Below are 12,631 nucleotides of genomic sequence, written 5' to 3' on the forward strand. Positions count from 1 at the left end.
CGAAGCAACATAGCAATAAAACCAACTGGCTTGCATTACTGATTGATAGTTTAAACGCTACAAAAACTACCGAATGTAACGAACATTTTTAATGTACCGTTTCCATCGGTGAAGGGTAAAAGGACGCTGCGTCGTGACAAGAAATCTCTACCGTAACCGTCCGGTAGCGAGCAAAAAACCCAAACACACACACACCCTACATAAAGCCGTAACATAACCGTTCCCTTTCCCGTCGGTTGTTGCAATTCTCTGTTCCCAAAGCAGCACGCCGATCCTTTTGAGCGTCCTTGTGTGTCGATGCATTCGGCGGTCGCGCTTGCCTTTTTCCCGTTGCGAAGAGGGTAAGGGGCAAAGCAAAGCGCCGGCTGTTACTCTGCGGAGTCTTTTTTTTTTCGTTCGTTCGCCTGCGCTGCGTCGTGCACTTTCTACCTTGTGCTGCTTGAGGGGCACGCTGCGATCGTTTGGTTTCCTTTGCTAGGGGAAGGACACTTTCGAAAGGGACGCTTTCCCATGCAAACGGAGCGTCGATAGAGTTTGCATGCTGCTCTAGCGCGGATCCGCCGATGCATGTGTGTTGGTGATGGCTGTTGCTTTGCATCGGTGACGCCAGAGAAAGCGGCCGTTACATGTTTGCAAGCGGCATCAAACGCTTGCATGAGATGCTCATTTCAAACCAATCAAGCGTAAATTTCTCATACATTTTCTACTATATTATTCGAAGCTTTGAATATTACCGGTTAAAGGTGAAGTTAACATTTATTCTTTTTAACCTGATAGGAGAGCTTGGCTGCTTTCGAGATGGAATTGGCATGGAATTTCAAAAGAACAGACATTACCGATTCGTTCCGTAACATAAGGCAAACGGTAGAATGTTTACATACGTGTCGTACAGAGTTATACAGATGATGAGTAAAATCAGAAACGCGTTTCTTATACATAATCAATACGATACTGCAACGGGAAGGTCGCTCCGGGCGAGATGATGCAAAGGCGATGGTTGCCGGATTTAATCACTGCCTTCGCTCATATCCTCGTCCTCCTCTTCCTCCTCCGAGGCGGACATTTCGGACTCCGAGTCTGATTTTTTCGATTTCTACAAAGCGAAACATAAAAATACATACATTAGACACATCGATAGCTAATTAAACTGCAGTCGGTGTCGGCTTACCTTCTTCTTGTCTGCTGATTCCGGTGCTTTTGACTTCTTGGTGTCCTTCTTCGTGTCCTCGTCGCTGGACGAATCATCCCCTTCGATGAACTCTTTGCTCTTGAACCCGCTGCCCTTCATGGCCGAGTCGGAGGATTTCTTGGCCGTCGACTTCTTCCTCTTCTCTCCCTTGTCCCCTCCATCGGTACCGCCGCCCGATGCCTTCCACGCTGCCATCGCCTCCGTGTAATCGTCCTTCGCCTTCGCCGCCTTCGCTTCCCACTCCTTCTTGTCCTTCAGCTCCTTCCACAGCTCGCCCCCCTTCTTGCTCATCTCGGTGATGGACAGGCCCGGGAAGTCCTTCTTTATCTGTTCGCGGCTAGCGTTCATAAACAGCATAAACGCGGTCGAGGGCCGTTTCGGTGCGTTCGGGTCCTTCGATTTCTTCGACTTTTTCGCCTTAGGTTCCTTCTTCTCCTTCTTTTCCTTCTTCGGTTTCGGTGCCTTCTCCTTTACCTTTTCCTTCTTTTCCTTCTTTTTGTCACGCTTCTTCTCGCGGCCACCGTCCGATCCGCTACCATCGTCGCTGTCACCGCCGCTGCCGTCCTCGTCGTCGGAATCGTCCGACGACGACTCCACGTTGCTGTCGAACTCTTCCGCCACGTCGGACTCCTGCTGGTTCGGGTTAAAGTCCTCGTCGGTCGACTCCTCCGAGTCGCTACCGTCGTCGTCCTCGTCCCGCTCCTTGGCTTCCGCCTTGACGCGGGCCAGATACGCGTCCGGTTCGCCCTCGTTGTCCGAGTCGGCAAAGTCGTCCTTGTAGCTGGCCTTTCCACCCGTGTTCTTCACGTTCAGCTTTTTCGACACGATAAAGTCAAACAGCTTCGAGTACTCCTCCTTCTCGATGCTGCTGAACGTGTGCACCGTTCCGGTTTTCAGCTCAATCTCAAAATCGAAACTGCGCGTGGAGCCTCCGCTGCGGGCAAAGTTTACCGTCGATATTTCCTCGAACCGGATGTGAACTGGCGGTTTGTGCACGTATATAAAGCCCCGCTCCAGTGGATACAGATAGCCAGCGGCCGCCTTAAACGAGCATCCAATCGCCGGCGTGCCCGAATGGCCGATGAACGTGCCCGGCCCAGTCAGCTTGCGGTTGATGATGACTTTCATGATTTTACCCAGCACCTCGTACACCGGCCCGGACAGTTCCTTGGTCAGCTTGTCCTCGTACTTTTCCTTCAGCTCCTCCTCGGTAAACGGCAGCTCGATGTTTGTCTCCTCGTCCATCTGGAACAGCGTGACCAGAAAGTGGTACCGCGTCTGGCCCTGCTTGATCGGTGGATCGAGCGAAATGACGAAAAACATCTGCCGATTGTCCTTGTGCGGGAGCAGAAACAGCCGCAGCACGGACGAGGTGGGGATTTTGAAATCGTACGTTTTACCGTGCAGCTGGAAGAACGACTGGAACACCTTGATGTCGTAGCGACCGCGGGGCGTGAGACAGTGGATCTCGCGGAAGATGGCAATCGCATCGCCCGACACCGATATGACCGAGGCCTGCTTCATGACGTTCTCCTGGAACGCTTCCACCGGATCGACGTCACCGGCCGACTCGGACGTGGGAATGTGGAACCGCATCTCCATCAGGCTGACCGGCGCGTCATCGTTCCGGTGGAACTCGACCGTCACCTCGTTCTTGCCCACGTTGCACTGCGACACGTGGTTCAGCGGAATCTCGAAGCTGGTCTTGTTCTCCACATCGAAGCTCAGTACCGCCCCCTTGAACTGGACCGAGCCCCAGTTCCAGCCGCGCATCGACAGCTCCTTCTCCAGCATGTCGAGCTTGTAGTTTTTCTTCACAAACTCCGCTATCTTTGCCTCGTCGCCAGTGAAGCCCAGAAAGCGGTGCAGCGACCCGTTTTTCAGGAACACCCGCAATCCAAAGCTGCCCACGAACCGCTGGTAGTTCAGCAGCTCGATATCGCTCGAGTTGATCTGTTCCACCTTGCCGGTTTTGTCGCTTTTGAACACCATCGCCGTGTCGGTCATTTTCAGCTTGCCCGGGCACTGGAAACGTACAAGAAGGGGGGGGGGGGGGGGGGGGGGAAGGGTTAATGATTGTTGCACGCACACGCTGCCCGACCGGATGGTGGTGGCGGCGGGGGAGCCAGTCTACTCCGGCGTATCCATACCATCGCACCGCGAATCTCCGAGCTGATCGATGAATACTCGAGGAAATCGGCCATTTTTACGCGTTGTTTCTGAGCCTAATCGCCCAACAAACCGACCAGGGAAGTTTCTAACCCCAACACACTCTGAAAATAACCTTTTTTGCGTAGTTTGTCACGGAAAATCACAAGGAAAAAGATCGGAGACGGCAATTGTTTGGATTGGTTATGTTTGGCGCGGTCGCAGCCGTTTGACAGCTGCTTCTGTTGACAGCCGGAGCAGGTCCTATTCAAGGTGAACAGAAAGAGGTAGAAGAGCCTTTTTGTGTGTATTGTTTCTTTCTTTTTAGAATAGATTACCTCTATATTTTAAGACACTTTTGACACAATAATTTAAAATGAGCGAAAGGCATTTATTGGGCGAGGGAAAATGGAAGTTCCAATCCAAAAAGCAAACAAACACGATCTCTACACCTTGGCGTTGCAGCCCGGTGAAAAATCTATACAAATCCCTTCTGACGTTTGATATTTGTTGTGATAGCTATTGTTGTTGTTATTCCAGCAGGGTACAGCACGCAGCACGGTACAGCAATGTTGTTGCCGCTTCCACGTAAATGTGCGGAGTTTTCGTTTTTGCGCTTAATTTGCCACTTCATCTAATCTGCAGCAAGTGTTCGCCGTTTGTTTAAATCCACACACAAGTCTGCCCGACAACATGAGCCACAGTGACCGTGCCGTGCATCAGCGAGTTCCACCAAAAGTCCATCCCGAATGGAGTGCCGAAGAATATCACGTGGAATGAAACGGCTCACACGCTGGCCGAGCGCTTCCGGTCTGAAAGGCGGCAAGTTCCGGTACAGGTGCTGCTGTGCAGTGACCGCACTGGCACTGCTCGCCATTTCCTATATCATTATTACACTACTAGTAACGGTAAGCGTTTGCTTCGCGTAACAATAGCATGGAGCGTCTGATCCTCTGATCCTTTCCGATTCACCACAGCATACGTCCAAATCGGCTTGCCAAAATAGCTACGAAGTGATAGATGTAGTATACACGTGGGTGAACGGAAGTGATCCACAGTTCCTGCAAGAGCTGGCCCGCTATTCACCGACGCGAGATAACGCCCGGTACGACGATAAGAACGAGCTGCGATATTCGCTTCGTTCGTTGGAAAAGTACGCCCCTTGGATAAGGAACGTGTACATCGTCACGAACGGGCAGGTACCGTGCTGGTTGAACTTGGAGAATCCACGCGTCCAGATCGTGCCACATGCCGACATCGCGGACGCGGATACAGCGCTGCCCACCTTTTCCAGTGCGAGCATCGAAACGTTCATACACCGCATACCGGGACTGTCGCAGCGGTTCCTCTACCTGAACGATGATATCTTTCTCGGCGCCCCGCTCCAGCCCGATGATCTGCAGACGCTCGCCGAAGGGGTGAAGGTTTTTACCGCCTGGATTGTGCCCGACTGCGCCCCCGACTGTCCGTGGATGTTCGTCGGCGATGGGTCCTGCGATCGCGATTGCTTCCTGGAGGAGTGCCAGTTCGACGGGGGCGATTGCGACCATCCCGATTACGGTGCGGACCGGCAGCATCCACACCAGTTCCACGATTACGAGGACGTTTCCGCACCGGAGGACGCGCTGGAACCGTTCGAGGAGGAGGGAGAGCAAATGTTTATCGATGTGCCGAAGATGTTCCCCCGTATAGCGCCCCCGGGTAGTGTGCCGGCCTCGGAAAACATTCGTGATATTTATGAGATTTTCCGCATGAAAAACAGCAATGGGAACTCCTCAACGCGGCAGCTCGTGGAGCGGTTCAACAAAGAAAAGATGAAGCTTCGAAAACAGCACGCAAAACAGCGTACACGTGGGCGACAACGGACGGGCGGGCAGCATGGAGCGGTTGTGCACAATCGAACAAGCGAAGATAAGCCACGGGATGCGCAGATGCCCTCGATGGGTGTGGATGCCGCCGTGAGCTCACAGGACATCTTTGCCAACTCGCTGATCCATACGAACCGGGTGTTTAATAAAGCGTACGGATTCCACAACCGGAAGGTGCTGGCCCACGTTGGCTTTCTGCTGGACGTGCAGATCATTGAGCGAATGCTGGAACGCTTTCCAGGCGAGTTTTTCGTCACCAAACAGCACAGGTTCCGAGCGAAGGACGACATGCAGTACGCGTTCAGCTACTACCACTTCCTGATGAGCGAAACGAGAAACAAATCCGTCGGAGAGATCTTTGACGACTTTGACACGGATGCCTCAGGGTGTGTGTGTGTGTGTGGACGGGGTAATGTAATACTCTTATGCTGTTGATTATACGATTTTTCTTTTAAATTGCAGCACTTGGTCGGACCGTGAAATTAGAACACTTTTGACGAAGGTGTACAATCTGCCGCTGGACTGGTCGGCCGTCCGATACTTTGAAGAGGTCGTCACAAACTGCTCCCTCCAGCAGAACAATTTCCTTCCGCTGGAACACCAACAGGAGCAGCGACAAGTGTACCCGACGCTGGTGTACGAACGTTACGAGGATTCAACCATTGTGAGTGTTGCAAACAAATTCTCGCAAACTTGCACTGACTGAATTGCCCTCTTTTCCCCCAGCCAACGGTTACGAGGTCACTGGTGGTCGGTTGTGCCGAGCTGGCCGACATGATGCGGGCCAACTTTGGGAAGGTTCCGCGCTACCGGTATCACGTCAGCGCCAAAACCGGCATCTACAGCAACTTCAAGATGCTAACGTCCAACATTACGCAGGTGGTCGATGCGCTCGACGAGCTGCGCAAAACACCAAAAAAGTTTAACTGTATTAACGATAATCTAAGCGACGATCGGCCGGACGACAACCAGCTGATCGGTGCACTGCTGGAGGATTTCTATCTCAGTCTCTTCCCCGCCCGCAGCAGCTTCGAGCTGGAGAGCACGTATCGGAATCGCTTCCAACGCTACGACGACTACCGGTCGTGGCTGTGGCGAAAGACGCTGTTCCGGAACTCGGTCTACTTGGTGTGTGGTGCCGCGTTTCTCCTGTGCGTACGGTTGCTCTGCTGCCGGCACAAGGGAAAGGTTGCTCGCACACTGCTACTGCTGGGAGCGGCACGATCATCGGGAGATTACAATAGCATTTCCTAATACAGCAGTGGCTAGAACAGGCGCTCTGGCACAAAATGGCCCAGGAAAATAATACTTTTCTTTTTTATTTAAACGACGAAAAGAACAATCAAAACACGTAAACACTGGTAACAAAAAAAAACGAACACACAGTCACACAAACGCACGCATTGGTGGGTTAAGGAGGTCCGCTCCTCTCATGACTGGTGCGACGCGGTCGAAACGTTCGCCATGCTGGACGAGACGGTGTATGTGGGTCCGGTGTAACGGCGATTAAGCTTGCGGTAGGCAAAGATTCCGATGATACCGAGCCCGATTGTAGCCGCAATACTGATTCCTATGATCGCACCAACGCTCATAGCTGCACAGATGAAGAAAAAGCAAGGTAAGAATGTCAACAAACGATGAGAAGGCATCCCCGATTGTTCCCGCAGTGCAAATGAATTTACGTTCAGCGTTACACGCAGCGTGTAACGCCTGAATCCTACGTACAGTGAGCATGATGATGGCGAAACAAGCATTACCTCACCTTCTTCAACAATGTCCATCGAAATTTCGTACTCCCGGCCGCGCACCTTGAACGCACACTTCCACCGGCCAAAGTCTTTATCCTGCAGCTCGACAATTTCCAGTCCACATTCGCCCTCGCGCAATCCCTTCCCATAGTACCGGTATCGCGCATCGGTGGATGGTTTGATCTGGTTCGAAACACCGTGCACCTCGCCGGACGGATCCACAAACCGGCAGATATCGATCGGAAGGTCCAAAATGGTACGACAAAGCAGCCGCTGCTCGCGATCGCCACTGCTGGCCGTCAGCTGCTCGGTAACGGTGCGCCCCGGCTGCTGGTACACGCTCACATTGTAGTACGTGAGGTGATCTTCCGCCCCGTCGAGATCGTTAATGCCGCAGGCCCACACGCCGCTCGTAATGTTGGTCACCACGAACCGGCAGAGGCCGAGCGACTTCAACCGATCGAACCGTTGCGGCGCATAGTCGCCGGCAGTCGGCCCGGAAAGGTAGCAATAGTCCATCTCGTACGGTACCGCACAGGTCAGCTCCGTTACCGTGGCGCTGGACGATCGTGGATCGTGAAAGATCTCGATGTCGGTGGCGGTCAGCTCCAGTCGGTTGCTTTTAGCGGCTGGCCCGCGGGTGCGTATGAGTTGCCGGGTTTTGGCGAGGCGTTTGCTTTTCACGTCAAACACGCAGCCGGTGTAGTCGGTCGGGTTGAGCTGCTGGTAGATGCGCCACACGCCAACGTCTGCCGGGGCGAGTGGTTTCTTGATCTCCAACGAGCAGAGACCGGTCGAAATTCTGAAAAGTACAGCACAATCATAAGTCATCTAGCGACGGCAATCGTCTGTGACCTTGTGTGGGGAACGATACGAAACGATACTTTGTGTTGTACGCCGAGTAACGCCCGGAGAGATGCCCATCAAGCAGCATGTACTGGCGATTATCTGTCTCCGATAAGGCGCGGCACAGCGAAACCGTGGAGCGGTACTGGCAAGACAGCACGATATGGTCCTCCGTTTCCACCACCGTTGCCTTCACGTCACGGTCGTCCTCTGCAATTAGAATGCGATTAATGGTTGAGTAGTATCGCGTGGCACCACTCATACCTTGCACGATCAAGTTGATCTTGGTGATCCGCTCCGTCATTGCGCCCCAAAACATCGTGTGGCACCAAAAATGGCTGATCTGCTGCGTAAGATCGACCGTTTTGGTGCAAGATTCGGACACGACCTGGTCGGCATCGATGATGCGACAGTACCGGGAACCGTCCTTGTCCGGACAGTTGACTGTAGCCGTGGACGCCGATCCGCTCACGGTAACGTTCAGCTCATCGATGAATTTTATCGCTAAAATGAAAATTAATTTAAGGATGCATCGATGCGTAGGAGTGCAAAGAACACTTCACTTACACGTAACGGTCACTTCAAGGATGCCGGTTTTATCTTGCCCCGTCTGATCAGTGCCGTACAAAGTCCAGCTGGCTTCGAGAGCCTTCTGGAGGTTTTTAACCCTTACGCCGCAACGCTCCGTATCGTACCGTTCGACGGTCGTTTTGTCCCCGATGCGATGCACCTGATCACTGTCCAAACTGTACTGCACATTATTGACCGACACGGAGCAGTGTATCCAGGGGCTGGCGCCAGCGATCACGCGCGGCTGGCGCAGTAGCTCGGTTCCACCGTTGGGATTTAAAAACGCAAGGAAACCGGCACCTTCCGCGATGGTCAGCTTGTTGGCAGGGAAGATAGGACTCGTGTCGGCCAAGGCCAAGGACGGTATACGTACACCCGCCAGGATTACGATCAGGACTATATGGGACAGCAGCATGTTGTGTGCGTGCGCCTTGCTTTAATGGCACAGTTCGTAGGGCAACGACGAAACAAAGCTCTGCGATAACACGCCCTTACACGCCTGTGCGATAATTGCACTGCAGACTAATGCACTAGAAACGATTAAACGCGCATGTACTAGTAACACGCTTGACACTTGTGTCCGATGCGGGTGAGATGTGCGTGTCTGTTTCTCGCGAAATACGATCTCGCAGAACGTGGGCGATCGTGCGAAAATCAATCGTTTACATTTACAACGCCACGCTATTTTTGGTTTCGCATACTTCCGGGAGGTGCTTTATCCTGAACTACCGACCGGCACGGCGCTTCGCTCTGCATCCGACGATGTTTCCCGACACACTGAACTGAACCGCGCGGTCCGAGTGTGTCCACACACATTCTGTGTATTCGCTCGGTTCGCTCGGTTTCGGATGCAACTTCGGTGGGGCGGATAAGCTTCGTCGCGTAGGAGAAACAACCACAAATCGACGACTTAATCGTGTGATCGTGTGCTAATATACTCTCAATCAGATAAAGTTCAGGCCCTTTTCTTCTGCCGCGCTTGCCACAGCCAAACGGCAGCACCAACATAAGCGAGCGACAGATAAAGGTCGTTTGGAGCATTGTTATTGTCTCCCATATTGCTCGTTACTATCGCATTCCATAAGCCGCGTGGTTCCAAAAGGAACAATTTAAAATGTGAGATAAAAATACCACACACGCACACGCCCGCGCGTAGAGGAGTGTTTGAAATTCGGTTTCCCCAAGCATGACCGTTGGCAAACATTTCACCTGTTTGTTTGTCACCCAACTCTATCCGTTTCGTCTGGAATGAACGGTTTCTTCTCTCTTGGTATACAGTCGTCGCGTTTAGGCAAAACGCTGCTGAAAGACATACAAACGAGTTATAAATAGTGTCCGTTAGTGAGAAAACTCATCATTCCATGTCGACGGATGGTCTAACACGAATCTTCTGCATCTGTTCCAATTACTTATTGGACGGTGGTATAATGGCGCCAAGCAGAAAATAACAGCAAAAGCACAACACAGGCAACACACAATCAGGTTCGCTATCAACGCTAACGTGTTTTCATGAAATAACACTGGATATCCTTTATTCTCCCGGAAAAGCTATCGGTTGCTCATATAGTTCATTTAGTCTGCTTCAACAAAGTGTGGTGGTACACCTCCTAATGCTTCTTCTTCGCTAGAGTTAGTGTTGGTTGGTTAGTTTTGCTTGTTCGCCTGTATATAGTGTGCTCCTCCACACGACACTGCATCTCTCCTTCCCCCCTCGGGAGGGCGATCTTTTTTAAGTATTTCTTTACTACATTTTCTAGCTTCTAGCAGCATGTAATTTAACGCCTTGCTTGGTTATATGAATGAGCGCGTCGTGTGCGTTTTGTACGGATACGGAACCATCCTTACCCTCCGTTTGGAGTTAAGTGGAACGATTTTCTTCTTCTTCTTTGGGATAGCGGAGTATGCTTTGGGAGACGGAATCGAACGCGTTGGGGCAGATGGGCAGACGAGGGGCACTTGTTAGGCACGGATTGTATGGAGGAGAGAGAAAAATGCTGCTATTGCTCTTATTTAGGACGTTACGTGTTGTGATGTTAATGATAAAAAGGGGGCTTTCTTCCTTTAACCTATCCCTCCCACCACGGAAACGATGAAAAGCGTAGTATGTGTTTTTTTTGCGTTTAATGTGAGTTCTTCTTTGTCGTATGGTTTGCCATTATAACTAATCTGATTTTGTTCTACTACGCGAACGGAATAGCGAAATTTAATGCCCGCGCGCCCGCCGCTCGGTGCGATTCTGGAAACGAACGACACACAAACACAGAAAGGGAAGTGTAATGGGGAGAGGGGGCGAGAAAGGAGACGACGATCCTGCCGGCAGCTTCGGAGGGTAGTTTCTCCATGCTATTGTGCAACACACCCCGGCAATGACGATGAGGACGTGCAAGAGCGTTTTTCCAATAACAATTATTCGATTGCTTGCTAAACGACGCGCGAGCGCTGTACTGTTGTTGTTCATCTCCCGGCAGGTAGGCAGTTTCAGTGTTTGAGGGGAGGGTAATTGGTGTTCCTGCTGCGTTTTGGGGGCTGTCGTTTGCGTTTCTCCACTCGCTGCTGCCGACGACGATAGACACACATTCTCGCTACATTCTCGCTACCTCTCCCTCCGCTGCTGCAGACGACCTTAACTACTGCAAATGCCCCGTGTGCCACAAAACAAGACCGACTGGATGTGTTGGATGATTGGGGCCGCACTTACTCCAGATCATCGTTCATGTCCTGTATCTTGCTTCGCTCGCTCTCGCCCGCCTGATTGCCGTACTGTCGCATGCGGGTGATCAGCAGTGCGAACACCTGCGCTGGCAACGTTTGCTGGAGGACCTGCAGTTACAGAAACGGAGGAACGGACCAGATGATTAACGATTGCGCTTCTGGAACAGTGGATTGAATCCCCCCACTCACCTGAAGCAGTTGCGTCGGCTGACCACACACGATAATTGCATTAGCCAAATGTTCTACCCCGTTCTCGATGTCACCGGCGGAAATGAGCGCTTCGCCAGTTTGGATCTCCTGCAGGAAGAATCTGTGCCGGTAAAAAGGAAATTTTGTTAGTTAAAATAGCCCATTATTCATGTATGGTTTAGAAAAAAAATGGTTTGTTCCATAAAAATCGCAGCACTCCATGTGCTTCTCCATGGCATGTTGTCATTTTGGACCCCTGGACCGACACCGTGCCGATTACATAAACCACAGCGCCTTGTTCTAATCGGTCGAGAAGAGCAGGAAGAGGAAGAAGAAAAACACACAGCCAAGCATCCCAATGACAACACGCGCACGAGATGGAAAACTCGCAGAAAATCAATACACCCCCAACCATCCGTTGCCTCCCGTGCGGGAGCTTCAACACTGGGAGCACCTCTTCTCCTGCCCCGTTACACGTACCTCTGCACCTCTTCGTGATCTGTCAGGTTAGGGATTGTTGTCCTTGGCCCTGCCGATGCTGCTGCCTTCTTGGCCTTTCGTCCTATGGAAACGGGAGGGTTGGAAAGACACACATTACGATCACGCTTAGAACATTATCCGGCGATAAACAAAATCCGCACCACGCCATCGCAGTGGGAAAAAGAGAAATCGAGCAAACATTGATGGCGACCGGGAGCGGTTACACCACCACATCTCGTGTCAGTAGCAGCACTTACGTTCGCGCAATTTCTTCTTAAAGTCGGGATCCTTCCTGCGCTTGTGGTCGAAGTATATGCAGTAGCCGAGGAAGAGCGTTCCGGCGACACCGGCCGCAATTCCAATCGTTTTGCTGATCTCCATACTTGTAACTTTTCGTCGGAAAACCCAGAACAAATCCACACGAGCGCTCCGCTAGCGAAAGCAAAACCACACCACCGAGGCAAAAAGAAAAACAAAATCAACGCACAGCCTCGTTGACAGTCGGTCGAGTTTTGGGACAATTTAAGGTGACATTATAGAAGCTGCATTTGGGCGTTTAATTGTTTTATCGACGTTAAAATTTCTTTTAAATAAGGTAAAAATGTTTAGGGGGTTGTTTTTGCTCTTATTACACGGCAAAATTATTTTCTTTTCGATCTATGAACTGCAAGCACGGTATCACTCAACTCATCGACTGTAAACGCAAAAAGGCTCAGAGTGACCAGACATTCCGATGTACAGGCGGTCCCCGAGATACACGGTTATTGGGGACCGAAAACGGCCGCAAAATACCGCGTATCTCGAATTTCCGCGTAAGTCGAATCTCGTGATTTCCAGCCAAAATATCTCTAATTTCCGTGCAATTTTGCAAGTAGGGGGTG

The 12,631-nt window shown here is 51.5% G+C and overlaps 4 protein-coding genes across 4 annotated transcripts; 1 reads left to right on the forward strand and 3 right to left on the reverse strand.

Moving 5' to 3' along the window:
- Nucleotides 1-730: 730 nt before the first annotated feature.
- Nucleotides 731-3,578, reverse strand: LOC121599828 (FACT complex subunit Ssrp1). Its single transcript, XM_041927915.1, has 3 exons — nt 3,340-3,578; nt 1,169-3,214; nt 731-1,093 (listed from the first exon to the last, which is right to left on the reverse strand). Exons 1-3 carry the CDS (start codon nt 3,391-3,393, stop codon nt 1,007-1,009), a joined length of 2,187 nt encoding a protein of 728 aa, XP_041783849.1. The 5' UTR covers nt 3,394-3,578; the 3' UTR covers nt 731-1,006.
- A 279-nt stretch (nt 3,579-3,857) lies between these two features.
- On the forward strand, nt 3,858-6,511 carry LOC121599140 (N-acetylglucosamine-1-phosphotransferase subunits alpha/beta). Its single transcript, XM_041926690.1, has 4 exons — nt 3,858-4,245; nt 4,315-5,591; nt 5,668-5,869; nt 5,932-6,511. The coding sequence occupies exons 1-4, from the start codon at nt 4,087-4,089 to the stop codon at nt 6,457-6,459; spliced, it is 2,166 nt and encodes a 721-aa protein (XP_041782624.1). The 5' UTR covers nt 3,858-4,086; the 3' UTR covers nt 6,460-6,511.
- A 20-nt stretch (nt 6,512-6,531) lies between these two features.
- Nucleotides 6,532-9,765, reverse strand: LOC121599141. The gene is made up of 5 exons (XM_041926691.1): nt 8,367-9,765; nt 8,064-8,303; nt 7,838-8,009; nt 6,968-7,755; nt 6,532-6,799 (listed from the first exon to the last, which is right to left on the reverse strand). Exons 1-5 carry the CDS (start codon nt 8,782-8,784, stop codon nt 6,636-6,638), a joined length of 1,782 nt encoding a protein of 593 aa, XP_041782625.1. The 5' UTR covers nt 8,785-9,765; the 3' UTR covers nt 6,532-6,635.
- A 708-nt stretch (nt 9,766-10,473) lies between these two features.
- On the reverse strand, nt 10,474-12,238 carry LOC121599142 (mitochondrial import receptor subunit TOM20 homolog). Its single transcript, XM_041926692.1, has 4 exons — nt 12,008-12,238; nt 11,751-11,832; nt 11,271-11,391; nt 10,474-11,189 (listed from the first exon to the last, which is right to left on the reverse strand). The coding sequence occupies exons 1-4, from the start codon at nt 12,129-12,131 to the stop codon at nt 11,064-11,066; spliced, it is 453 nt and encodes a 150-aa protein (XP_041782626.1). The 5' UTR covers nt 12,132-12,238; the 3' UTR covers nt 10,474-11,063.
- Between the last annotated feature and the right edge of the window lie 393 nt (nt 12,239-12,631).

Source organism: Anopheles merus, chromosome 3L (genome assembly GCF_017562075.2).
Source record: "Anopheles merus strain MAF chromosome 3L, AmerM5.1, whole genome shotgun sequence".
Taxonomy (NCBI): Eukaryota; Metazoa; Arthropoda; class Insecta; order Diptera; family Culicidae; genus Anopheles; species Anopheles merus.

Bases quoted from the DNA above. Each gene is read 5' to 3' on its own strand.
- LOC121599828 (XM_041927915.1), bottom strand. From the start codon at position 3,393: ATGGCCGATTTCCTCGAGTATTCATCGATCAGCTCGGAGATTCGCGGT. The intron at 3,215-3,339 runs GTATGGATACGC...GTACGTTTCCAG, and splicing joins CGGAGATTCGCGGTGCGATG to TGCCCGGGCAAGCTGAAAAT. The intron at 1,094-1,168 runs GTAAGCCGACAC...TTCGCTTTGTAG, and splicing joins AATCAGCAGACAAGAAGAAG to AAATCGAAAAAATCAGACTC.
- LOC121599140 (XM_041926690.1), top strand. From the start codon at position 4,087: ATGGAGTGCCGAAGAATATCACGTGGAATGAAACGGCTCACACGCTGG. The intron at 4,246-4,314 runs GTAAGCGTTTGC...GATTCACCACAG, and splicing joins TTATTACACTACTAGTAACG to CATACGTCCAAATCGGCTTG. The intron at 5,592-5,667 runs GTGTGTGTGTGT...TTTAAATTGCAG, and splicing joins TTTGACACGGATGCCTCAGG to CACTTGGTCGGACCGTGAAA.
- LOC121599141 (XM_041926691.1), bottom strand. From the start codon at position 8,784: ATGCTGCTGTCCCATATAGTCCTGATCGTAATCCTGGCGGGTGTACGT. The intron at 8,010-8,063 runs GTATGAGTGGTG...TTCTAATTGCAG, and splicing joins GATCAACTTGATCGTGCAAG to AGGACGACCGTGACGTGAAG. The intron at 7,756-7,837 runs GTATCGTTTCGT...TGTACTTTTCAG, and splicing joins TACTCGGCGTACAACACAAA to AATTTCGACCGGTCTCTGCT.
- LOC121599142 (XM_041926692.1), bottom strand. From the start codon at position 12,131: ATGGAGATCAGCAAAACGATTGGAATTGCGGCCGGTGTCGCCGGAACG. The intron at 11,833-12,007 runs GTAAGTGCTGCT...CCGTTTCCATAG, and splicing joins TAAGAAGAAATTGCGCGAAC to GACGAAAGGCCAAGAAGGCA. The intron at 11,190-11,270 runs GTGAGTGGGGGG...CTGTAACTGCAG, and splicing joins AGCCGACGCAACTGCTTCAG to GTCCTCCAGCAAACGTTGCC.